The sequence below is a fragment of the Anopheles merus genome, unplaced genomic scaffold (genome assembly GCF_017562075.2).
Source record: "Anopheles merus strain MAF unplaced genomic scaffold, AmerM5.1 LNR4000576, whole genome shotgun sequence".
NCBI classification, from domain to species: domain Eukaryota; kingdom Metazoa; phylum Arthropoda; class Insecta; order Diptera; family Culicidae; genus Anopheles; species Anopheles merus.
The window spans coordinates 4,843-29,368 of NW_024428156.1; the positions used below are offsets into that span (position 1 = coordinate 4,843).

The window sequence follows — 24,526 nt, forward strand, 5'->3', positions numbered from 1 at the left end:
GGACCCCTGCGCCATTCCACCCCGAGAACAGGTCCAGCATCATTCGTGTGCGGGTCGAAACGGGTTTTTTTTTTCGACGATCATTATGGGCACGTTCGGTTTCGGTCAGGTGTGTAGCTATTTTGCTAATAGTCTGTCGGTTAGGTCGGTTTCTGGAAGCCGCCAAAACCGATGGTTGGTCACGTAGAACCGATTCTGTGAAGCGGATTGTGGCTGTGAGTGATGAAATTTTGAGCAAAACATGAGCACCAAACAGGCTCTGGGGGCCTAGAACCTAGAAGTTATTCACCCATGAAATGCAATTATATAGCCATTGGATGTGGTAGAATGAACGAAACGAAACTCAATGAAATGGGATTTTTCCAAGGTTGTGCTCGTACAAATAAAGATGTACAATGATTCGGTGGTTTTGTATCGTACAGTGCTACATTTTCATGAAGAAATTCCACACACACAAAAAGATTAGCGTGTGTATGGCGTGTCCGCATTCGACCTGCGTCGCTCAATCGCGAACAGAGTATATAAACAGACATGGTCGTCCCTCCATCGCCATGGCAACGGGCGACGTGACTGCAGGCAAAACATTAAGCTCGTTCTTTCGTTCCCTTTTAGCGATACCCGGTTGACTGTGTGTGTGTGGGACGCTGGTAAATATTGTCACACATCCCCGTAGGAGTACACCGAAGCTATTTCACTAATTGGATCCCACACTAGAAGGCAGAACAGCGGCCCCGTTTTGCGTCCAATTCCTTGCGCGAACGTGCCGACGCGTGGACGTCATTCAATCCGGATGTTTGTGCGGCGAAAAGGCCCCCGCCCTCCTCATCCTCATCCACCGGACGGGGGGTAACATGTGATCGATGAACGTAAAAGTCATGGCTCATCTCAGCTGGGAATTAAGAGACCTCCGCGCGGAATAACGAACTTCAAAGTGCAAAGAGAACCAAGCGACGAACCCCCTCCCCGACGTGAGGGAAATCATTAAATGAAGACGCACCAATCGGAAAGGTTAGCATAATTTATGGAAGTCGCATCATTAGCATTGCTGTGCTACACTGTCGAAGTCGAAGAAGTGAACAAAAAAACAGAGAGTCACCAGTGTATGTCGAAATGCGGAACTATAGCGCCCGCATCCGTTTGGACACATTTCTTCTCCGTGGGGATGATAGTGAGATAGTTAGTACAATCTCACCCCTAAACTATTCTCTCTGGTGCATGCTCTCTCTCTCTCTCTCTCTCTCTCTCTTCCGTCTGAAACTTGCAAGCGTTGCAAGAAGTCCACAACAAATACCCCCGGCGCTTGGCATTCGCTCTCACCTGTATGCTCACCGCTCAGCCTTAGCTCTCTCTCACCTGCGGCGGCTTCGTGTGAATAGCAACGGGAAGGGGGAAAACCAACCCCAGTGTGGGGCTTTGCGTGTTTGTGGACGATTTTCTCCGTGCTCAGTATCAGAGTAGACTTTGGCCAAAGCACGTTGGAAGCCTCGTCGAGAGGTGTTTCGGTACTGTTGTTATTGCTGTTGCCAGCGGTGTGGTGTGCGCGCGTGTGTGGTTAGTCATACCGGAGGGGTAGTTTTGTTCGCTGTTGGTTTCTTCATCCCCCGTTTGCAACGGCGCAAGTTTGCGCAGCAGTTCCGTGCGAGTGTTGTGTCGGGCGTTGTGTACCGCCCGTTGCCAAGGAGCCGTGTGCCTAACTGACTGTGTGTGTGTGTGTGTGTGTGCGCCTGTGTGTGCCTGTGTGTGCTGTGTGTGTGTAGAATATACGAGGGCATCTCGTGTTTTGTGCCCCCCCTGCCATCGAGATACAGCACCCGTTGTAGAAAACGGAACATTTAAGGTGATTTGAGAATGGTTGTTTGCTGGTTTCAATAACATGCAGCGTCAGTGGCGGCAAAATGTAACCAAACCAAAAATAATAACGCTCATCATTTCCTGCTAAATCGATCCTTCCTTCCTTCACGTCTTTCTATGCAAAGCGCCATATTTCCATTCGCCAAGCGTCGATTCGCCCTGTGTCGTCGATCATTCCGTTGTGCTTTTCTCTGCTCGAATTGTCTGTGTCTCTCTATGTGTGTGTGTGTCTTTGTGTATGTGTGTGTTTGAGTGTGTACATATGTGCCATAAGTATAACGTTTTGTGAGCGAGTTTTTTTGTCGATTGCGCGACCTACTTCTGTTTGTGTGATAAACCGCAGCCCCAACGGCGTTGCGGCGGATCTCAGCGAGAGGCTGCGAAGATCACGGGCCGGACGCGCAACTCCGCCACACACCAATACTACCACCACCACCACCAGCAGCAGCCCAAAAACGCGCCTGTCTTGTGTTCGATAGTTTGAAGCTTTTAAGCACAAGCCTTTTCTTCGCTTTCTTTCCTTCGCGTTGCGTCCTCATCGGCGTGGCTCTTTCGCGTGGTTTATTGTTGCCGACGGTTCGCGCACGCACGCAATTTTCCCTTCCTGCCCTCCGCATGGGGCACCACGGGTTGGAAGAAATGGTCAGAGGAAGGTGGTGATGGTGGTTGCTGCTGCTGTTTTCTCAATCGTTCGGCGCGAGGGCCAATTAAATAGATTAGCAGCAATAGCAGCAAAACATCAGCAGCGCGAAAAAAGGAAGTGACCAACCTCCAACACAATACCTCTTTCTTTCACACATACGCCCAAACGCTCTTGCTTGGAGCATGTAACGATCGAGCAACGGGGGTGTTGTTTTCTTCTTCTTTCTTCTGTGCAAAACCAGCCCCCTTCTCCTCATTTGGGGGGATGGTAAGAAAATTGCGAGCGCGCGAGGAAAATACAGTGAACCCGAAAATCGATTGTGAAACGAACGTGCACGCGTGTTTGTGCGGTATGGGGGTGGGTAAAGGGGGTGATGGAATGAAAAAAAAAACAAAAAGGAAAATTCACACTACACCCCCGCCGCTTTACACCACGACTAAAGAACGGCTCAAAAAACGGAACAAAAACGCAACAAACGCAAATGTCCAAAAATGGCTTTGCGGAGAAATTAAATGCCTGCAAAGAGAGGAGTCCAGTGCTGGCATGGAATACAACAACACACAACACACATGCATACAAACACGTATCCTTTTTGAACGTTTGGTGATCGGTGTGTGTGTGTGTGTGGGGTTCATGCAACGAAGTGGCTGGAAAAGCGCTGGAGCAACCGTAAGGGGCCCAACGCAACGCGATAGACGGCCTTCCGTTTGGTGGAAACAACATTTGATCGATAAATTCATTCGCCACACGAACAGGAGAAGTAGTTGAGGGGAGGGAGGGGGCTTGGAAGGGCAAACAAACAGAACCTCGTGCAAACATGCAAAAGCTACATTTACTGCCCACGTAAAGTTGCTGTTTCGTTGTGTGTGTGTGTGTTTCTTACTAAAGGGAATTTCCTGCAACACGAAAAAGGGAGCCGAGCGAGGGCGAACAAAAACACAACAACAAACTGTTCCGCAAGAAGTCCGTTGGCGTGTTTGGCGCCCTTTAATGAATTGGCCAGTGCACAATAAGCAAAAAAAAAAAACACAACAAACAGACGCCATCCACTACGGGTGGACACTAATGTCGGATGGATTATTAAAGACCGCGTGATGCAAACGGCGACCCGACCCGCCTACTTCGATCCATTTCGCCAACAGCCGCCCCGTACGCTAGCCGTAAAGGTGTAAAGTACGTCAAAGTGTGTGCCATCGCAGCTGCAAGTGCATCCCCAATTCGGATCGGAGAGCTTTAATTTGGTGGCTTGAAGCACGCTTCGGGTATGGGTGCACTTTTCGATTTTGGTTAATACGCGCCACGGGATTTTGTAAACACGTTGGAAGAGCGCGCAAGAACGTGATTGAATGAGCGTGAATTGCATTCGTCGCGCTATCGCTTGAAGCGTTGTATGCACCACAAGGCATACACCAGAGCGCAAACGGGAACGAAACGGTGGTCTTTGTTGATGAGATGAATTTAGTAGTAGCAACCCCACACACACACACACACCACACACACACACACCACACACACACACACACACACACACACACACACACACCACACCGACACACGTTATTGGCATGGAAAATGGATGAGATTGTTTTCTTTCTCTCCGGTGCTATTGATGAAAAATGACGAAAACCAAACCGCAGAGATTGGGAAAGCAAAAGGGAACAGGAGACGTCAGTGGAGTTGTGGTACATTTCACGCCACGCCGACTGAGAGGGAAAGAGGAGGAGGTGACTTGCATCGAAGGGTGCATCGCTTTCGAAGATGCGAAGGCGAAAGCTTCTCACCCATCGTCAGCCAAGCAAGCTGACGCAGCTGAGACGTCTCGGTGTTACGTGTGCGTGGCGATGAAATTTTCATGCCTTTTCTTCTTCGTGGCGTGTGATCACGAAACATGGCCCCATTGGGCTGGGTTCGGTGTTTTCGAGGGCATTACTGGACGATGGCCGCGTGTGGTCCGTGTGCCTCGGGTGTCGTCCTTGGCCTCTGCTGACCGAAACAGGCCAGCAGTGGAGGGGTAAAGCGGGTTATAAACCCCAGTTTTTTTTTCTTTTTGGAAACGCTCAACCAGGGTGCACCCAGGTAGCGTTTTTTCCTAGTCTAAATAAACCGACCGATTGTCACTAAACGCGGGCAAAGGCAAATTAATCAACGACGGTCCGCGATGTGAAGGGGCGGAAACGATATTTTATTCCACGCAACATTAGTTAAAAACCCGTCGTTGGCTCTTCTGTTTTTTATCAATATTGATGAGCAATTTATTGAACACCTCCGAAATTAAAACCAAAGTAAAAAGAAGCGAAGAAGAAAACATCCAACTGGGTGGCAATAGAGAAATATGGGTTCGTATAAATAAATAAGCGTTAGGTGCAGACGTTTGTTTCGCCGCAGCTCGAGAGATAGAGAATGTGGATAAGGTGAAAGATGAGGTAAATTAACACAACCATTGTGTGTGATGAGCTGCGGCCAGAGTAAAAGCCAAATTAACGAAAGGAAAACTGGCTGCAGTTGGCAGTTGAAAGTAAAAATCAATCACCGCTGTAGCGGGGTTCATTCTGCTCGCTCAATACTTTGCACTTGGCACGTTTTCAAAGATTGATTGAGCGAAGCTTGTTTGTTGGGTGGTGGTGTCACCTGCTGGTGCTTTGGTGCTGCCGAGCCGATCTCACCCGCTTAGCTGGGTTTGAGGTCAGCATTTTGGGGCTGTAACCAATCTACAATCCCCCTTCCCAGCTGGGCCATAACGCTGACCCCGCCCGAAAGCGCAACCACAGCGGACAATCGAATTTCGGTCGAAGGTTTTCCATTGAGGGAAATTGACTTTGACGCTTGGGGGAGGACGTTCGACGGTGAGCTTTTGCTTTTTTTTTTACGGTGTGTTGTTTTGTGCCGCCCGCTGTATTTCAAGCTTCACCGCCCGCTTCAATATTGGAGGCTTCGATCATTCGTCATTATCACTTCCCTTTTAAGTGGCAAAATAAAGTTTCGATTTCATGCGGCAGTTCAAGCGAGAACTTGCGCACAACTTGCTCTCACTCTCTCTCTCTCTCGGCAAACGGAGGTCCTGTGGCAGCAGTGTTGAATTGGAGAGGGTGCAGATAGGTGCCAAGCCTTTCCCGCTGGTTTGTGCCATTTTTCCAGGCCAGGTCCTGGAACGGTAGGCACCGAAACTAGGTCATCTTTGTCCGGCCCAAACGGAGCGTGTTTGCAGTGCAGTGGGGATCGATTTTTGAAGGCCTGCCCGAAAAGAAAAAAAAAAGAATCTTAAATTCACTTCCACGTGCAATCGTATTAGTAAACGAGCCGCCCAAACGACAATACCCATCAGCAGCCGGGCGTGCCGGTTGGCCATTAAAATGGCAAATAAATTATTTGTCCCGGAAATAATCGTTCAAATGGCTCACCGGGAACCGGGTGCCATCGAACCATTAGAATGCATCGATCCAGCAGTGTGCTTTTTTGTGCCGGATGGGAGCTTTTTAAAGCAAGCAGCAGTCATGCATCGATCGTTCGATATGCATCTTTGTCCCCATGCGGTCAAGCAGGCGTACCAATCGGGGTGATGAGATCTGTTTTCGCTTTCGTGGTCATCGTTTGGTGGTGCTCGCCCCCCCCTGGGGAGGGATTGGATGGGTGCTTTCCATTACTTAATCATCAGTACTGTTGAGTCGTTCGTGCAAGTGTAGTCATATTTCAGTGACATTGAACTACGTCGCATTTAATCGATTGAGTGTTGTTGGCCCCAGCGAGAACGAAATGAAATGGGAGAGCAAAAAAAAAGGGAAAACAAACAGTTTGCTACAACTACGAGAAGGCACTTTACTGCTGTTCAAGAGCCATTTATTGAATGTATCAAAATGTATGGTGCTCGCTTTATCTCGTGTCACGCCGCGCACATGATAAGATAAAGTGCAACAAGGTTGTGGTGATGGTGATGGCGGTGGGTGGTGTGTATGTAAGCCTGTCGTTTGTCGTCCAGTTACACTTCTAACACGGCAACGATACAGGGTAATCGTATGAAATGGTTTCTCTCCCTTATCGTGTCAACTGACGGACTGACTCAGCATGTGCTAGAACTCATTTGTTGTCACCTTTTTTTTCTGCACTGCATCGATCCAACATCATCCCTAAGGTTTAGAGACCCGAGGTGTATGTGTGTGTGTGTGCCAATGTGATTCGTTCCGAACGTCATACCGTGCCGGGGCGAAAGTTGGTACGCGCGTCGCAGAAACGCCAAAGCGGAACTACCCCGGATTGGTTCACCTATAAATAAAAGGCAACCAGTTGAGTCATCCGAAGACGAGCACCCGCTACCCTTTTCCCCCGCAACGGACTGTCTTCGCTCCGGCGCGGGTGAAATCCAAGAGCGGCGAGTGGGCGAGAAGAAAAAAAACACATCACTCATACACAAACACACACAGAGATATGGGGGAATGTGAGGCTTTGGTGGGCAAACGTGTGCGCCGTGCACCGTGAAGTCCTCGCGACGAGAGGGCATACGGTATTATTTCGCGCTTAACCGTATCGTTGTTATTGTTATTTTATTTTAAAAGTATTTTTGTTCCCCCCCTACCTTCCTACCTACCACCTTATTCGCACCTTTCAGTCAATGCTTGCGGGCTAAAGGTTCATAAAAACCCCCCACTTCCGGTGGTGGTTTTCGGGGGTGCTTGGTGCTGATTTTTCTACCATTACGCTTCACGCCGCAAATGAAGTAATGTGAGCGCGTCGGCAGTGAAGACAAACGGTAAACGCTTGGACATTCGATTCGGCGGTCACGACGATAAGGTCGACCGATCCTTACGCACATTTCCTGCTTGGGCCCGGGCGGAGGCCGGAGGTTGTTGTTGGAAAGAGAAACGAGCCCTTTTTCTTAGTAGGTTTAATGTAAGCAGAATTATAAGCAGATTTAATTTACATTTCCCAACTCGCTTTCTTTCTGCTTTCTGTGTTGGTAAATGAACCATCAAACCAGACACACACACACACACACACACACACACACACACACACACACACACACACACACACACACACACACACACACACACACACACACACACACACACACACACACACACACACACACACACACACACACACACACACACACACACACACACACACATACATACATACATCATTATATAAAGGTGATCATCGCGAGGTTCGCGTAACGTCTTGAGTTTGTTTACCGTTTTTCCCCCCTTTTTTCCTCATAACGATCATTACTTTTGCAAATTTCCTACAATAAAGCGCTGATAAAATCTTTATGATTGTTCGATTGTGCGTTTGGGCTTTGCGCGCGTGTGTGTGTGTGCGCCAGTGTGAGGATCAGCAAATTGCACCTCCAATAAAGCTTCTTTTGTGTGCAAAAACATATAATGTAGCAAATGATCGCTAAACTCTGCCCCTTTATCGAGGCATTACATTATCGTTATTCCAATCGGCGCTGTTGAAATGCTGTTAGAAAATTCTATTCATTTCAGTGTACACTGTCAATTTGTGGGGCCGTTTGGCTGTTGCCTCGCTGCCTCCCTGACTTACAATTAGCCCAATTAGCGTTTCGGTTTGGTGAGTTTAGTGTGGCACCGGCAAGAATTACACAACAACCTCCAAACGGCGTGCGTTTCGATTGGAGGGGTTGGGTTACAGTTAAAGAAGTGTTTTGCTTAATTTGCCCACCGTACAACCCGCAGGCCCGGCAAATCTGGAGCATGGAAATTGTGGGTGATCTACTGAGAAATAATCCCAAATCCGAGATCCAGGGTCCAACAGATCTTGAAAAGCCGCCGAGCGATGATTCATCGTGGTGTTCGCGGTTACAGTGTGTTTTTTGTGTTGCCCTCCTCGGCTCTTAATTTGATAAATACCATAGCCAACCGCGGCCTGGTGCATTTACCCTCAAAACCGTTAGGTAAGGCGAGTTCAATTGAATTACTCCGTTTTTTGTTGTTGTTGTTGTTGTTGTGTGGTGTTTATATCGATTTCACAAGCGATGGAGCAAAAAGAGACTTCCACCAAGATCCACCAATCGGCGGGCACCTTACCACCCGTCCCAGCATCGTGGCCAGCAAACGTTCGACAATCACCGTTAGACAGACCCGTAACGATGAAGCCCTGCCCCCTGGTAGGGGGGGGATGAAAGGGTATGAACGATTTACAAACGACTTCCTTTGTGCTGACTCACTGGTGCAACACAACAATGTGTTTGCTCCATGCCGTTCATGATCAACCGACGATCACGATCACGAAGATAGAAGAGATGGGGAAAAAGAGCCTTATGTTCGGAGGGTGTCACAGCATCTGCTGAAGTCATTTTTTCCTCCTTCTTGGGGCTTTGATCACCACTTTTTTTGTGTCTTGGTGCGCGCTTGAATTCAACAAAAAAAAAGAGATGTTCACGGAAGGAAGCACTTTTACTCTTGTGATTTTGCAAAAGGGGGCTTTTCGAGCTTCCGCCGACGCCGGATCGTTATTGTTGAAGAAAAAAAAAACACGACCATCAGCCCGTGCTCTCCCTTGCGGCCACGCGTTTGACCACCATTCTTCTCCAATGAGCTTCCGATTCCGAGGCGGCACGGGGTGTGTGAGTGTGTGAGCGAAAGAGAAATATGCGGGGATTGGGTAAAAAGAAAAACAACAACCAAAAAGCAGCTTTCAATTTTTGCCATTCGGAACCGAATCGATGCGCTTTAAGGTTTCGGACAGTGATTGAAGCATTAGGTGAGTTTGGTAGCAAAGGTAACAAAAAAAAGCAGCCAAACTCATCTGGCACGCCGACGCCAATTTACACACCGCATTCTCTCGTTGTAAATGGGTGTGATTTTTCTCTTTTTTTCGGAAAGTGCTTTTCTTGCTTGCGGTCCGGGGGGGAGGGGGGGGGGAGTGGCGGTAGTGGAGCGGCTCTCGTAATAGTTTTGAATAAAGGCGCTGTAACCGTGCGGTATCGCTTTTCCGATGCCTTTGAGATGCCTTTTTCCATGGGGAGGGGGGGGGGGAGCGGGTTTTCTCCCTGGGCGAAGGTTAAGTTCATTGGAATAAAAAAGCGCCGAATGACATTCGGCCGGCGGCCCTGTGGGGTGTGCGTTTGGGTCAAACTTTCTTCTCCAAACTCCGCAAGCTTTCTTGTGCCTTTTTTTCCATTCAAGCCGGGTAAAGTGGCCGTATTTTGTGTTTTGCTTTTAATACACCGAAACGATTTGCTCGCTCAGTGATTGATTCTACCGATTCATAAGTCATGAAGCGAAATGAGGGAAGAAAAACCGGCAGAGGAGTGAGTGCAAAAACAGGGTTTTGGCGATTTTATGTGCCGCGCAGTGAAAAGATACATTATTCATGCGAGCAAAATTATACAAAATGAACCAAGTGTGCTTTAATTTCGACTATTCGTCTTTTCTGGCTGGCTTCTTTTTTAATTTAACGAATAGGGTGTGGTTTGTGTGTGTGTGTGTGTGCGCGCGTGAATGATACCAACTGTAGATAAGTTTGCACTCGAGACGGTTGTGGCCTTTCCTTCATTATCTTACACTCCGCACGGGAGGCTTGGGCTTATCGAGCAGGGGGTGGATTTTCCCTATTTTCCCTCGTCATTATCAGCAATATTTTATCATAAATTTATCATTTGTCCTGTAAGATAAGTCTCGATCCAAGCGTTATCGAATGTGTGCGGTGTGTGTGTGTGTGTTTGGGGATGGATTTATACTGTAGTACGATACGAGTTTGATTAAAAATTGCCCCTTTTCTTGTGCAAACCCTCTTTATGCGTCCGATGCAGCTGTCTGTGGTGTGCAAAAGGCGACCGCGTCCCTTGTTTGCTGCTGGCGGGCACAGTTTCGGCACCATTCCTTGAGCCTGCCGTCGTGTTTGATGCGAGTGAACCGTTATGACGCATGGATTCGATGATGCGAAGTGTGCAACCGAGTGCAGTGCAGTGCCCGGTGGCCTCGCAGCGCCAGATGTAACGTAACCGAGTACCGGCGGTACGCATAGAGACGAACGGTGCCCGCAAGAAGAGAAGAGTGTAAAAAGTTGTGCAGAATCAGTGTTGTTACTAGAAGATGCTTCCTGCTGTCCCCAAACGGCACGCTAACCCAATCGTTCATCGATCATCATCGGCTAAGGATTATAATAGGCAAATCGTGCGCACAGCTAACCCGTCGTCGTTGTCGTCGTCGTCGTCGTCGTCTGTGTCCATACGCTAAAACTTGTACTATTCCTCATCGCCTAAAACCTACTACGCGCTACCTAAACTACTACCACCACTACTACTACTAAGCTCCTTCTCTCTAACCATCATTCTATCGCTTTGTACGTTGCTGACCAACTTTCTGAACCTAAGCTAAAAACAAAGAGAGAGAGAAAGGGAGGGGAGTTAGAGACATTGTGACTCACTCTCGCCGACAAAAAAAAAACAACCACAACCCCTCTCGGTTATTCTCCTCCCAAGAGTGGCCTCTAATCGTAAGCTCACACCCATCGTCAATTTCATATCCGCACATGGATGCGCACAGTAAATTGAAGCCCACCCTCGAGGACTACATCCTAGAGATGGAAACCAGACCACCCGACAGCGGCCAGGTCACGGAAAAGGACGTGTGGGCGCAGCTGCACCAAAAGGAGGCCGATCTGCTGCTGGCCGCCGAGCTCGGTAAGGCACTGCTCGAGAAGAACGAGGAGCTGAAGAAGAACCAGGAAAAGCTGATCGATGACTACTCGGCAAAGGTTGAGGTAAGTGGCAGGGCAGGGTAACGAGAGTGAGGGAGACGTTGTTGGGTTATTTATATAACACAATGGGTAAGTCAATGGGTTGAATTAGCCTTAAAATAGAAGAGAGTAGGGTACTTCACAGTGCACTTCATTTGAAGTAAGAGCAGATGTTGATATCTATGAGTGTTTCCTGATCGTTACACTCACTGTCCCTGTGAATCGATATGAATCATCTATCTATTGGATTGTTATTTGGAGTAGCCACATGGACAGACGGGCTCTTCTATCTTATACCCAATGTGATACTGATTCTGATACTAGAAATTCTTGAAATAGAGAAGGAGATGCTTCAAACATTTTGCTCCTAATCCAGACCGGAGACCTCTAAGGTCAGGGTATTGTTCATTTCAATCTAAAAGGTCAGGTCATAAGATGTCCAGAGGATCATTTACATATCATGCTAGAACATCTTTATGGCTAATTGCAGACTAAGGTTCTAATAGTGATTTGCAATATCGTTCGAGAATCTTCGTCACGCATTGAAGTTCTAGTGATCTTCATCTTCATGATCTTCACGAAAGTGAATTATGGCGACAATAAGAAGAATACCGAACAATCAGAATGACTAGGTCTTTCAGCTGTATAAAGATCCCCATTTCAGTAGAATATAGAGCATTGCCTAGATTTAGTGGATCTTTTATATACGTTGAAATCTCGCATAAAGCCTTCCCGGCACCATTCTCGCAGCATTCACACTTTAATTTGAATAAAACTCACATACTCAATTCATCCATTCCAAATCTCTGCTGACGAACGTCACTCCGAAAGTGGTCCAGTGGCGAAGGTCCTCCGTTAATGTAAATCGTGAAATGTCGCTTCTTCAGTAATGGGTTTAATCAATAACTCCGTATTTCTATAAATTATGATTTCCTTCATCGTTAAAGCTGTCCCCGACCGACCGACCGACCGATCGGCAACCGGAGCTTTGCGGCGGGCTGCGTTTACCCCCTTCATAATAAACCACCCGAGCTATGTAGATCAAATCGGGGTTGTTTGCGCTCCAAACTCGTTGCCCTTGAGCAAAATCAACCATCTCATACAGCTCCGAAGCTAAACATGACCGTTGTGCCTTATGCTGGAAATACCACGTTTGGGCGCTGTTCAATGTGAGTCTAAAGATTTAAAACAGTTTGTGCGAAACACCGTAAATAGCAGTTGCAATGAAAGCTGTATTTGTGAGTGTTTCTACTCGCAGAGGCAACACAGTGAATAAAATAAAGAACGCCACGCCACCCTTCTAAAACAGCACAAAGAGAGCCCTTTTCCATGCACGTTCTGCAAAGTGAAAGGAACGAACGGTCGCATATCCGCAATCAGCAGGCAGCTTCGTTACTCTGTGGCGTGGTCAACTGAATCCCGCGACGCTGTATTGAATTACTTTATCGTGACACACGGTCGGTGTGGGTGTAGAGAAAACAAAAAAAAAACGGCCACATACAATCCACCTACTTGCGGTTCCTATGCGGTCGATCGCAGAGCGAAGCCCAAGCATGTCTTTGGAACTGGTTTTTCTGCGAAGAATACGCGCGGCCGTAATTCGCGAAACGTGGATCTTGTCTCGTCGGCTGCTGTCAAATCGTGGTTTGTGGAGGGCAATGTGGGTGAACAGTGTGTGACCTTTTTCATCAGCGATCATTCACACACGCCACCCGTTCCAAGGGAAATGAGGGCTCGTTCGCTAAGACCGTCGAGACAAGGGTCACGTTGCTGTGGTGCATAGTGGCACATGTTATCAATGGTGCATGTCTGGTGTAGCGATGCCATGTGGCCAAGCCGACTTATATTGAATAATTTAATTAAACAACCCCCAAAACCATCCGCCCGATGACGCAGTATCGGGCTTCTGTGGAGTACGTTCCAGACAACTTCAACCGTTGGAAGGTATTACACGCAAACGTGTCGGAGTTTAATTACGAACGTTACACTTTGGACCGAAGTAACTAAAGGGGAACTAGAATAGCGAATGGAATCAATCATACGGGACATGCTTAGCATTCAGTGGCCGTACACTGGTGGCGCTGCTGCTGAGCACGGGTGAGATCAGCCTTCCTCGCCCGCTTACCCGAGCGATCGTTACAAATCCGACAAGGCTAGCAGCGGCTTATGTAGCTGGTCCGTAAAGCAGGCCCGCGAATGGCCATGCCCAAGGAAGCCCGAGAAGATTGTACAAATAAATAAACTCACACTCGGCCGTGTTTGCGGCCGCCGCATGTGTATTTGTGAGAAGTGGGGTGGAATTAAAGGTAATCCGCGAATTACGCCAACTCTCCCGGGTGCTCCGATCGAGCAAATGTCCCGCCGCTTTGGGCGAGGCCACAGTAAATGCAGTAAATCGATAAATTGCACCGTCGAAGCGAATCAGCTAGGGCCGGTTGGACAGCTGGTGTAGTGCCCGCTGAGTATGTGTGAACGTGTCGTTTCTAATTCCGCTAGTGCTTAACTATAATGCTCGAGCAGGGGTGTCGGTTACGAGGGTGGTCACACTTAAAACAGGGAGGCGGAGGTGGGTACTACTGGTCACCAAAACGAGAAGACGGAGGTAAATGTGGAACCGAATTGAAATCGTGAAGGATCCGCTTGACGCTGGATCGATCGGTGGATGACGTTATGCGCCATTGAGTCATTAGGCTAAATCATTCAGACTTACCATTGCCGCCGTTGCATTGAGGTCCTGTGAGGGGGTGGTGCATGATTGTGCATGGTTTGTATACGGACGTACATAAACCTTTATGGAAGGCTGTGTGCCGACTGTATACTTAGTGCAAAAGCGCGCACCGAGCGAGCGGCTGTAATTAGAGTTGCGGCGTTAACGAAGCCACTTCACGGCACATTACTGTGGCGACTGTGCTGCAACACTCTCCGTACCTGTAGCGCTGGATAATACGATCGAACAATACTGCTAGCAGCGCAAACCAAAGAAATCATCGGATGCTCTCGAACACTCCGTGGCAAAGTGAGCGCAATTTCACATGACTTCATCTGCTCGGCGAGCGCGCCCGCACGCACACAGTGTGTTTTGAGTATTTACAGAAATTATTATGCAAATGCAAAACGGGTCGCTGAGACATTCGCGAGTGAGCGATGATTATTTGCACGCCCAAGAAACGATCGCACATGACGAAAGGGATTTTTGCAAAGCATTCGGGCAGGCGAAAAGTCAAACAATTGTTTGAGAAGGGGAATCGTTTAATGCCGTCGAGGCCGTCCGGGCTCCACCAGGATGCAGGAGGTTGACCTCATCGAGTGAGCAGCGCACGCGCCCGCTGACTCATACGGTGAGGATCGCGCCGAAAGATCGTAACGCACGGTTAAGTGACGAACGCACGGTTAAGTGACGAACGCACGGTTAAGTGACGAACGCACGGTGGAATTAGTGGTGGAGTGTTGGGGACTTTTTGAAATCAAACCTTGAGTCACTGTGAACCCGCATACAATTAGAACGCAAGCAAAACATTACAATAGATAGGCGCAAATGAGTATCCATTGTTTGGAAAACGCCAAACGGTTCTAAGCGTTCGCTCCCTTCTGAGTGTTGTTTGAATTTCTAATTGTTCTTCTTCGCTTTTTGTGTGTGTTTCTGTGCTTGCGGTTTCGGGAGCAACCGCCGAATAGCTTGAATGATTGATAGCATTGACATTGAATCCATAATTACAGTGCGGACGGGCGGGCAGTCTGTCCTGTTAAAGCCCGCTCGGAAACCGAAAGGAGTGAAGCCTGGTGGTGGTGCCTTTTTGCCGCACAGGTTGACCTTGGTGTGACGCTGAGCAGTGACTCACGCACCCGCCGTCTGTTGGCGATTCCCAACGGCCCGAAATGTAGAAGGGGGAAACATTGCCACCTCCGGCTGGGTTCATGGTTAGTTCTCCAATTTAGTTTCGAAGATTTCGAAGGGGGGGGGGGGAAGGGAGAGTAGCAGCAGCAGCAGCAAAAGAACGAACACCGGAACGGTTGGCCGTACGCTGGCGCCGTACGGTTGAAGGGCGTTCCTTCGCATTCGTGTCACATGCTCGTTGCAAGCCAAATGGCGCAAGTAAGGGCTGCCAAGAGGTCTGCTTGGGCGTGTGCGTGTGAGTAGAGTTGTGTAGGTGAAACCTTTTATCTGTGCTATCTCTCACTCTGCTAAAACGCATGTCATAGAAAATGGGCTTTCAGAGCCACCTTCGGCCCGGATTGGGCTTGAAGATTGGGATTTGGTACTTTAGATTAATGCACCTCCAAACGAGATAAGCGCCGATTTGTTTCTTCAATCGCGGTTAAGGTGTGTTTGATTTTGTGCGTGCTTCCATGCTTAAGCATCAGGTCACAAATGAATCGCACCGTCTGGGAAAAGACCTGAACCAGACGACCACTTGAAGTTGGTCAGATAAAAGCTTAAGATAAAAGACACGATGAAAACGGTGCGCTGCGGTGGTGTCGGCGAGCTTGTTGACGGTGTTCAGATTGACGCACTTTTCAGATTCTCATCCATTCCAGTGATCTAATCCAGTCGCCCAAGAACTCGCTTATGTAGCACTGTGCCGTGTTTGGGGTAGGTTCGCTACCCATAAAGATAAATCTTCAAAAGTAGCACCATCACGACCATGCGAAGCTTTTCCAGATGAGCTTACTGTTGAGGTGTGCGGGCTAGCTTATGGTATGTTTCCGGCTGGACACGAATGGGTGACAATTAGTTTTTAGCACACCCAAATCGGGCTGGCGGATTGAGGATTAAGAAAGAGATGATTGTTTATTTATTTGGGGGAGGTTGTTGGGTGCGTTTTGGTACAAATAAATTACCAAGATACGCTTGGTATGGAAAGTGCCAGAAGTGTAAATGTTGACAAACATGATGAAATCATGATTTATTTTTGAAAAAAGTCATGGAACATTTTCCAAGGCGTGTCATCTGTCACATGTAGCTTCATAATAATGCAGGTCATCATAGGACTTCTCTATTTCATCGTGACCTTTCCTCCCCCTCGGTTCAACGCTGCGTTTGAAATGCGTAGAAAGCTGCACGCTTTTCTTGCATCACTTTCCATTGGGAATGTCCTTTTGTACGGTGTCAAACCCGCACTAACGACGTGTTTTATTTGACATTGTTTCCAGTCTAGTTCCTACGCTCGTGATCCGTAACGGGAGCAATTTACCATTATTCTTCTAATGTCTCCGCAAACGCACATCTAGGGGTGCTTGCGTATTTGCCACCGCACCACGGTAGCAAACAACAAAACGATCGTCGTCACGATCATCATCATCATCATCATAACGGCAGGTTTTGATGGTTTTAAACAACCGCGCACACACCGTTTGTGCGTTGGCTCGCTACCGTATCCAACGGGTAGAAGCGATTTAATAGCCTCGATTTGCCGTTAAACAGTGTTAGCTGTGTTGTGTACCGGTTGTTGGTGTTACATTTCGGTGACATTTCCCAACCAAGGCGGTGTAAGTGAAGGAAAACAAACAAGGGCAGGAATCCCCCTCAGTGGCAGGTTCTTTACCTTTAGGGACGGGCTGGGCCCGTGGCTAGTTTGCGTGTCGTTTTACAGCTAGCAGGTTTCGGTTGCGCGGGAAGAAAAGCGAAAGTGAGAACACCGTAGCTCGTGTGTTCTACCATTTCCACAGCGCAACGGCATTGCTAACGGAGCCGGAGTTGGAGTGGGAAAAGGTGGCCCAAGCAACGCGTGGCAATAATTAATCCCCGATTTGCTAAAATTATTCCCCGCATCGTGAAGCATCTTGAAACAACTCAATTCCAAACACCTCGAAACCTCATTCGCCGTTCGCTCCGCCGCAACGCGCGGCACGCTCCGAACCGATTGAGGTCGCTGCGAGAGGCCTCGTCCTCGGCTTGGCTGCAACGCTATACCCCCCAGGCAGCTGCTCCAAGCAGCTTGGTACATGGGAATTGCATAACACGCACCGAAAAGCCTACCACCCCTAGCCACCCTGCCTGCCTGCTAGTAGGGTAGTTATAATCCGCACAAAATTGAACAATTAAAAAGACCCGCAAACACACACACAACACAAAACACAAATGAGTGGCACTATGCGCTACTGTTCTGTCTGTCTAAGCCGTCGGGACTTCCCCATTCCCCTCGGCGAGCCACAGCGCTGCAGCCGGTCGCTGGTGTGCGATCAACCGATCGCGATTAGCATCGGCGCGGGCTGATTGTTTATCATGTGCAACGGAATCGTTATTATGTGGCTCTGTGTGTGCTGGCCGGAGCAACAAAGCTTACGCGATAACACGCGCCGTTCTTGACGCACAGTCGGCCATGCGGCCGGGGAGGACTATGTACGCTGTTATCGTTATGCGCTCACAAAGCCTTCCTTGCAAACCTTTCCGCGACCGACCGACCGAGCGGAGGATAAATGTTTTAACAGCTGGTTCAGGTTGTTGGAGGCCGCCCGGGGAAGGAGAGAAGGTTGCCAGCAACGATTATGTATGCGGCGGTTGGAAAGAAAGAAGTGTGTGTGTGTGTTTTTACATTGCTCAGCCATGATCACGTGGTAGGAGTGTACAACTTTCACGTCCACTAGCTCATTGGTGAACTTTTCAAAAACAAACCAAAGCATTGATCAATTAATTTACTTTTCAAATTTATAGGTGTTTTCACGAAAAAAAAGGAATGGAAGCAATATAAACCAGACGACCAATACATTGAACCCCTCGGTTTTTAATAGATTCATGAAAAACAAAGTCATCAAGCCTCATCGCTAACGCCATCGATACGGAATTCTTAATCGTTCTAGAAATTCACAAACAACATTCCTTCCAGAGCTAAGAAGCGTTTAACGACCTACAACCGCTCCGCAGCAAACACGCAAATCGGTCGCGTTTTGGGGGAGGTTTACTACAATGTCTTACCCGTTGGACGGACAGGCCGGAAGGCAAGCTGAGCGAGCTGCTGCTCGACCAGCAAGCGGCACCCACGCAAACGTGCCAATTTTAACAAACGTCCGATGACGTTAACCACCCCCGGGGTGGTGGTGGGCCTTGTGATCCGTAAAACCGAACCAACGGAACGGTGATGACTCAAACGCGAACTGTTTCCATTTTTTGCTTGCTTGCTTGTTCAGTTTCGTGGATGGTCATTGCGGTCAAAACGCGACTCGAAAGCAGGTTCAATAAGTTTCCACACTTTGGTCGACGGATCGATCGATGGTCGGAGGGACGGGCAGGCAGACAGGCGCTGGAACAGGCGTGGCTCTCGACATAAGCGTCATCTGTTGATTGATATGCGATTGTGGTTGTGGTGTTGGAAGTTTGATGATGCTTTTACATTACCATTTCAAATTCCACCTCACACTCGCGCGTGTCCAAACTGCCCAAAAAAAAAAAATGGCTCCGAAACATACGCGATCCGATCATCTCACACTGAATCGATCATCCAATCCCCAATTGCGATCGTTGTCGGTCTTTTACGAGCGTGTCGTGGCGTGAAGAATACGATATTAAGATTTCGTCAACGTTTCGAGCCAATCAAGCCCACCGGTGCCATACGGTAGCCAATATGGTTGCGTCTGCAGGTCCGTTTCAAACCCTTTGTCCCTACACGCCACCATAACATTGCATAACGGTCGATCGATTTCGGATACACTGGGGTTGATCGATGTCAAAAATCTTGTGCGTTCAAATGGCATCGTAAAACGGATTTTAGTCTCGCGTGCCAAACTCTGGCGCCTGGTCTGGTCTGCTTGCGCTTGCAAGTTCTAATTAGGCTTAATTAAAGTTTTCCCCTTGAACGTCAGCCAGCTTACACACTCACGCTTCGCGAATTGGCAGAAATCGATGCCGACTGTGGTTGTGTGTGAGTCAAAGTGTTTTGCTCATCGGTGTGTTTTTCCTTCTCGATCGCTTCTCACCATCGAGACCATCTCCGCACAGCAATCGATGTGTGTAATGATCTAATTTGCAGCTGGCATGCCCTCGAATGGTCAATCAGCTTCGTTTGCCTCGCATTCGAACGGTTTCGGGCCAATTTGGCCGGGCCGATTCGTGCCGGCTCCTGTGAATGGCAAGTGTTTGTGTGTGTGTTGTGAGAAAGGTTGTCGGAGGTTGTCAGAGTTTCTGGGTTTGTGGGTGAAAACGGCAAGACAAATTGCTAGCTGCTAAGATGTTTGCAAAACACACACACGTTACCGTGTTTACGCCGATTGCTTTGATGGGCGCACTTTAGTTTCTGGGTGGGATTTCGGACACAGGTTGCAGTTGGAATGGGCTTTTTGTGTTTCCTTGGGAAGATAAACCGTTAATAGAGCCCAGCGGATGAATTCCGGATTGCATTGTGTCCAACGAATGATATGATTTATTTTTTACCAGCCATAAATCCCGAGCCAAGAATTTATGTCGTTCTAATTGCTGGTTGGTGCGGTGTGTGGTGGCTTTTTTTCTCCTACTTCTTTCAAACCTTTGCCTATTGTTTGCCTTTCTAAGGTGCGAGAAGTGACCTCGAACGTCTGGCGTGTTGTGGCTAGTTAGACACAATTTATGGTTCTTTTCGTGCCGGCTGATGAACGGGTCTCAAAGTGGCAAGTTCCGCCAAGTCAAAGTGGTTGGCGGACGTTTCACGATTCTGACGCGCATTCCGGCCATAATTAGTCGCCACCGGTACCAAGCCGGAGGGTTGGTTAATAATGTGTGATTGGTTGGAGGGCGAACGGGTCGAGCGTAGGGCCGTAGGTGTCGTTTGTACTTCAGCTCACTGCACAGTGGTAGGGTGGAGAGATTTAGCAGATTTTCTGTAGCGCGCCTCAAACTGCCAAGAACGATAAATTAGTGGTCGATACCGTTACCTTCACGTCCGAGGGGGTCTCTTAGTTCACTTGCTCCACTTGCGACAAGGTGGAGTGACCTTCCACTGGTGGTCCACTTTTTGGTGGGTGGTTCGAAGGTTCACCTTCGTCGTCTCTCTAACCTAGCTGACCTCCCAGGTAATGTGTGTGTGGAATAATTTCTCATCGATTTTCCTCCCCGCTTTCTTCCCCCGGCAGAACTTGGAGCAGGAAAAGTACATCCTAAAGCGACAGCTGGAAATTAGCTCGAGCGAAAATGAGGCAATCATACTGGAGCTGCAGGGCGACATCAAGCAGTTCCGGCAGAAGCTGGAAGCGCAGGAGCAGATCATGCGCCAGATGGAGCGCGAGAAGAACATGCTGATCGAGGAGCTGACGGCGCAGAACACGAGGCTCTCGAACGAGCTGCAGAAGTCGAACGCGACCGAGCAGCAGCTGACGGCCCAGCTGCAGGAGATCAAGGAGCAGTGCAATCGCCGAACGCTCAGCATACAGGACCACGTCAGCAGTCTGGAGAGCTTGAAGAACGAGCTGCGCCTGATACTGGAGAAGAAGAACGAGCTGGAGAACCGGCTCCACATGACGGTGAACGAGCGGGAGAACCTGTCGATCGCGCTCAACGAAGCGTCCGAGCGAATACACATCCTGGAGCGCAGCACGAAGGAGCAGGACACCAAGTACCAGATGACGGTGCAGACGCTCGACCGGTTGGAGCGCGAGAATGGAACGCTGAGCGAGCGGTTGGAGTCGTTCGATTCGCAGCGATCGCTGCACGGTGAGCTGCAGCATCACTCCTCGCTGCTGCAGGAGATGAACGGCGAGGAGGAGTGTGCGGGATCGAAGGACGAAGCGAGTCAGCTCGTCCTGAAGGAGGCTCAGTCGGTGTACAAACAGCTAAAGACACTATGCCAAACACTGCGCAGCACGCATCACGATGACGATTCAGGTAATTAGGGAGTCAGACGTCACGTCACGAGCGCTGTTGGACATCTATTCCATTGTATCATTTTCCCATCTCGTTAGGTCTCCATTCGGACATGTCCTTCTCGTCGCTGGACAACACGATGGCGCCCGTATCGATGGCGACCCCGAGCTCGGTGACGGAAGCGACCAGCGCCAGCATGACCGTGAACGATAAGTTTAGCCGCGGCATGCTGTCCGCCGTCGCCGACGAGCTCGTGCACACCATCATGAACCTGGACGCGATGCAGTTCAAGACGATGTTCGAGCAGACGCGATCGATGCTGATCGAGCAGGAGGAGGAGCTGAAGAAGAAGAACGACGTCATTATGCAGCTGGAAAGCAAGGTAAGCTGCCGTTTTGCTTTGTGCCACAGTGCGCAGGTTGAACTAACTCTCTTCTATGCTTCTCTCTGTGCTTTTCCCAGCTCTCGGTGCGAGAAGTGGAGCTGCAGAGTACGATCGAGGAGCGCAACCAGGCCCGGGAAGATGCGTCCCATTCGAGCCTGGCCCAGGACGAGACGGTCGTGCAGGCCCGCAAGGACCGTGACGCTGCTATCGAGCGACGTACAAAGGCGGAGGTGGAGCTGGCCAAGAACCGGGTGGAGCTGATGCAGGCCAACAGTCAACTGCTGGAGGCGATCCAGCAGAAGGTCGAGCTGCTGCAGCAGCTCGAACAGTGGCAGATCGACATGCACGAGCTGATCGAGGAGCAGATGAAGAACAAGCTGATCGAGTCCAGTACAAAGCCGCAGCAACATCAGCAGCAGTCGCAGCAATCGTCCGGCGCCTCGACGACCGGCAGCCGCAAGAGCCGGCTTCTCGATCTGTTCTACCACCGATGAAACGTGAGCGGTCGGCTAACGTAAGGGCACAGTAGATCGGGAAAGCATCCAAGCGAATGTTAAGGTTCACTGATGCATTTAACTTATGATGGTAAAGCACGACTAGCTTTGGACGCGTATCCGATCGTACCTCGATTAGAAACCACCTGCAGCCAAACTGAGGAGACGGCGGAAGAGGCGATCCTCTCTTCCCTTCCCCCCTCAAGAAGTTTGGCATAAGTACGGTGCTTTCCATAACTGCCTCGCCAATACAACCTCTCGCCTTCGACCCGCATGGATCGGTGGGGTACGCGCGTGTCTTGTGGCGGTTTTGTTGATGTTTCTTGTTTGGAATGTTTTTGCCACGTGGGTGGCGAATGGGTGTGTTAGCTCACGCAATATCTAGCTGGATGGACACGAAGTCGAGTCAAAAGTGTACGTGAATGAGCAGCCAGCCGGAAACACGGTTGGGCGACAGTTTAGAGTAATTTTAATTTTATTCATTTGACATAGGCAAAGCGGTATTCTTAATTTACCCCCGATTAACACCTTTATGTGTCGCTAACCAAATCTTATCGTTAACGTATCATATCGCGAAAAAGGGAGGAGAAGGCCCAAGAGATTCTAGTTGCCCCGGGACGGTGTGTAGCGCGTCGGGTTTGGTTTTCAATTGCAAGGAAGTAGTACGCTGCGCAAATGTGATAGGAATTGGAAAATGCAGACAAACCGGTGCACGCGAATTGGAAAAGCAAAAACAAACACACACACACACAAGTTGAAATCCACGGCAAATAAATTAAAGAAAAACACACACACAAACGGTGGCCTTTTCGTTCGTACGCAAGTGATATACACGCGAGAGCTGCTTTACTACGCGATAGATAACAAGTGAGAGTTACTAACGTGACGCATACTATGTACACTAAGTAGACAGATTCAGAGTGATTCGGGATAGCGTTGGCGTTCCACTGTAGCAACTGGGAATGGAATGGAAAGTAGTGTAGCAGCCCACTGTGCAGTTCGCGTGGCTCGTACGCAGAGTACGAGCTGTCATCAAGAGCTGTCAGAATTCCGTGGCGTGAACGACCATTCTGTTTGGCGCCCATTTTGAGAGCAGACCGATTTGGAAAAGTAAAAATAAAGAAAATTGAACAAAACGCTAAAGTGGTGACCCCGACGTGATCCGTCAATATTTTTCACAATTACGAACGAATTCAAACAATGGAGAACGAGAACGCAACTGTACCGTGTGCTCAGCATGTTTATGCTGGTGAAAGTGTAGCATCATCATCATCATCATCCGCGGCTGTTGCAGCAATTGCTACCCCGCGTCTTAACCCACCAGTTATGGCCGACACCAACATTGACGCATATTTTATGTCCCTCGAGTTTTGGTTTGCTGCATCTGGAATCACCGCCCAACATGACTCTCAACGGTACAATATCGTCATGGCCCAGGTTCCCCCGCAGAAACTTGGTGAACTTCGCACAATTGTCGAGAATACTCCAACTAGTGGAAAATACCCATATATCAAATCAAAGTTGACGGAACATTTCGCTGACAGCCAGCAGCGGCGTTTGCATCGTGTGTTGTCTGAAATGCCCCTTGGAGATTTAAAGCCTAGCCATCTTTTTAACGAGATGAAGCGAGTTGCCGGCGATTCTCTAGGGGACACCTTGCTGCTAGACTTATGGGCAGCTCGACTTCCTGCTCATGCCCAAGCAGCAGTAATTGCTTCGCGTGGTGATGCCGCTGACAAGACGACTATAGCTGATGCTATTGTCGAATCTATGAGCTTACGAAATATTAGCTCTATCGGTCAGGAAACAACTACAACTGCTCTCAATGTAACATCGAGTGATCAACAGATTCAGGATCTTAAATTGGCAATCGACGCATTATCGAAACGATTTGACAAGATCCATCCTAATAACCCCCAAGGTCGATCCCGTTCTCGCGCACGTAGTACGGATGCTGATCGCGCTAGAGACACATCAAATGGGCCATGCTGGTATCATCGTACTTACGGAAGTAATGCTAGAGTATGTCGCGCACCTTGCTCTGTAGGTAATTGGCCTTCTTCCAGCCAGCAATGACGCCACTCTGCTGATGCTGTGGAGGAAAATGGCGAACTTTCCTCGGCAGCCACAATCTGTCGACTGAAAATTGCAGATTGTTCTACTAATATGCAATTTCTTATCGATACTGGAGCGGATGTTTCCGTCGTTCCAAAAGGATTAAAATCAGCCAGAGTAAAGCCTTCGTCTATCCAATTGTTCGCCGCTAATGGAACTGCTATTGAAGTATACGGTGAAGTGTTACTGAAAGTAAACCTCGGCCTCCGTCGTGAATTTGTGTGGTCGTTTCTCATTGCTGATGTCTCAACGGGTATCATCGGAGCAGATTTTTTACGGAAGTTTGATCTTCTTATTGACTTAAAACGTGGCCGCCTCATAGACAACACTACCAATTTAGAGTCACGTGGTTTTCTTACCAGAGATATTGACATTTCGGTGAAAACTTTTTCCGCGGCGTCGCCATTTGTAGATTTACTAACTGAATTTCCACAAATAACACACCTCGCCCCTATGGGTACAACAACTAAGTCTTCTGTTATGCATAGAATTGAAACGACTGGCCAGCCTGTATATGCTAGACCTCGAAGACTTTCACCAGAAAAATTCGAAGCAGCCCGTAACGAATTCGA

General features: G+C 48.8%; 1 protein-coding gene across 5 annotated transcripts; it reads left to right on the forward strand.

Moving 5' to 3' along the window:
- Positions 1-1,454: 1,454 nt before the first annotated feature.
- On the forward strand, positions 1,455-22,631 carry LOC121602692 (bicaudal D-related protein homolog). 5 transcript variants are annotated; one of them, XM_041931465.1, is made up of 5 exons: positions 1,455-1,837; positions 10,266-11,218; positions 20,234-20,981; positions 21,059-21,342; positions 21,423-22,631. In XM_041931465.1, the coding sequence occupies exons 2-5, from the start codon at positions 10,988-10,990 to the stop codon at positions 21,837-21,839; spliced, it is 1,680 nt and encodes a 559-aa protein (XP_041787399.1). In that variant the 5' UTR covers positions 1,455-1,837; positions 10,266-10,987; the 3' UTR covers positions 21,840-22,631. The 5 variants fall into 5 exon arrangements, with proteins under 5 accessions (XP_041787399.1, XP_041787402.1, XP_041787400.1 ...); XM_041931468.1 differs by having other exon boundaries at positions 11,002-11,218; XM_041931466.1 differs by having other exon boundaries at positions 1,455-1,551.
- The last annotated feature ends 1,895 nt before the right edge of the window (positions 22,632-24,526 follow it).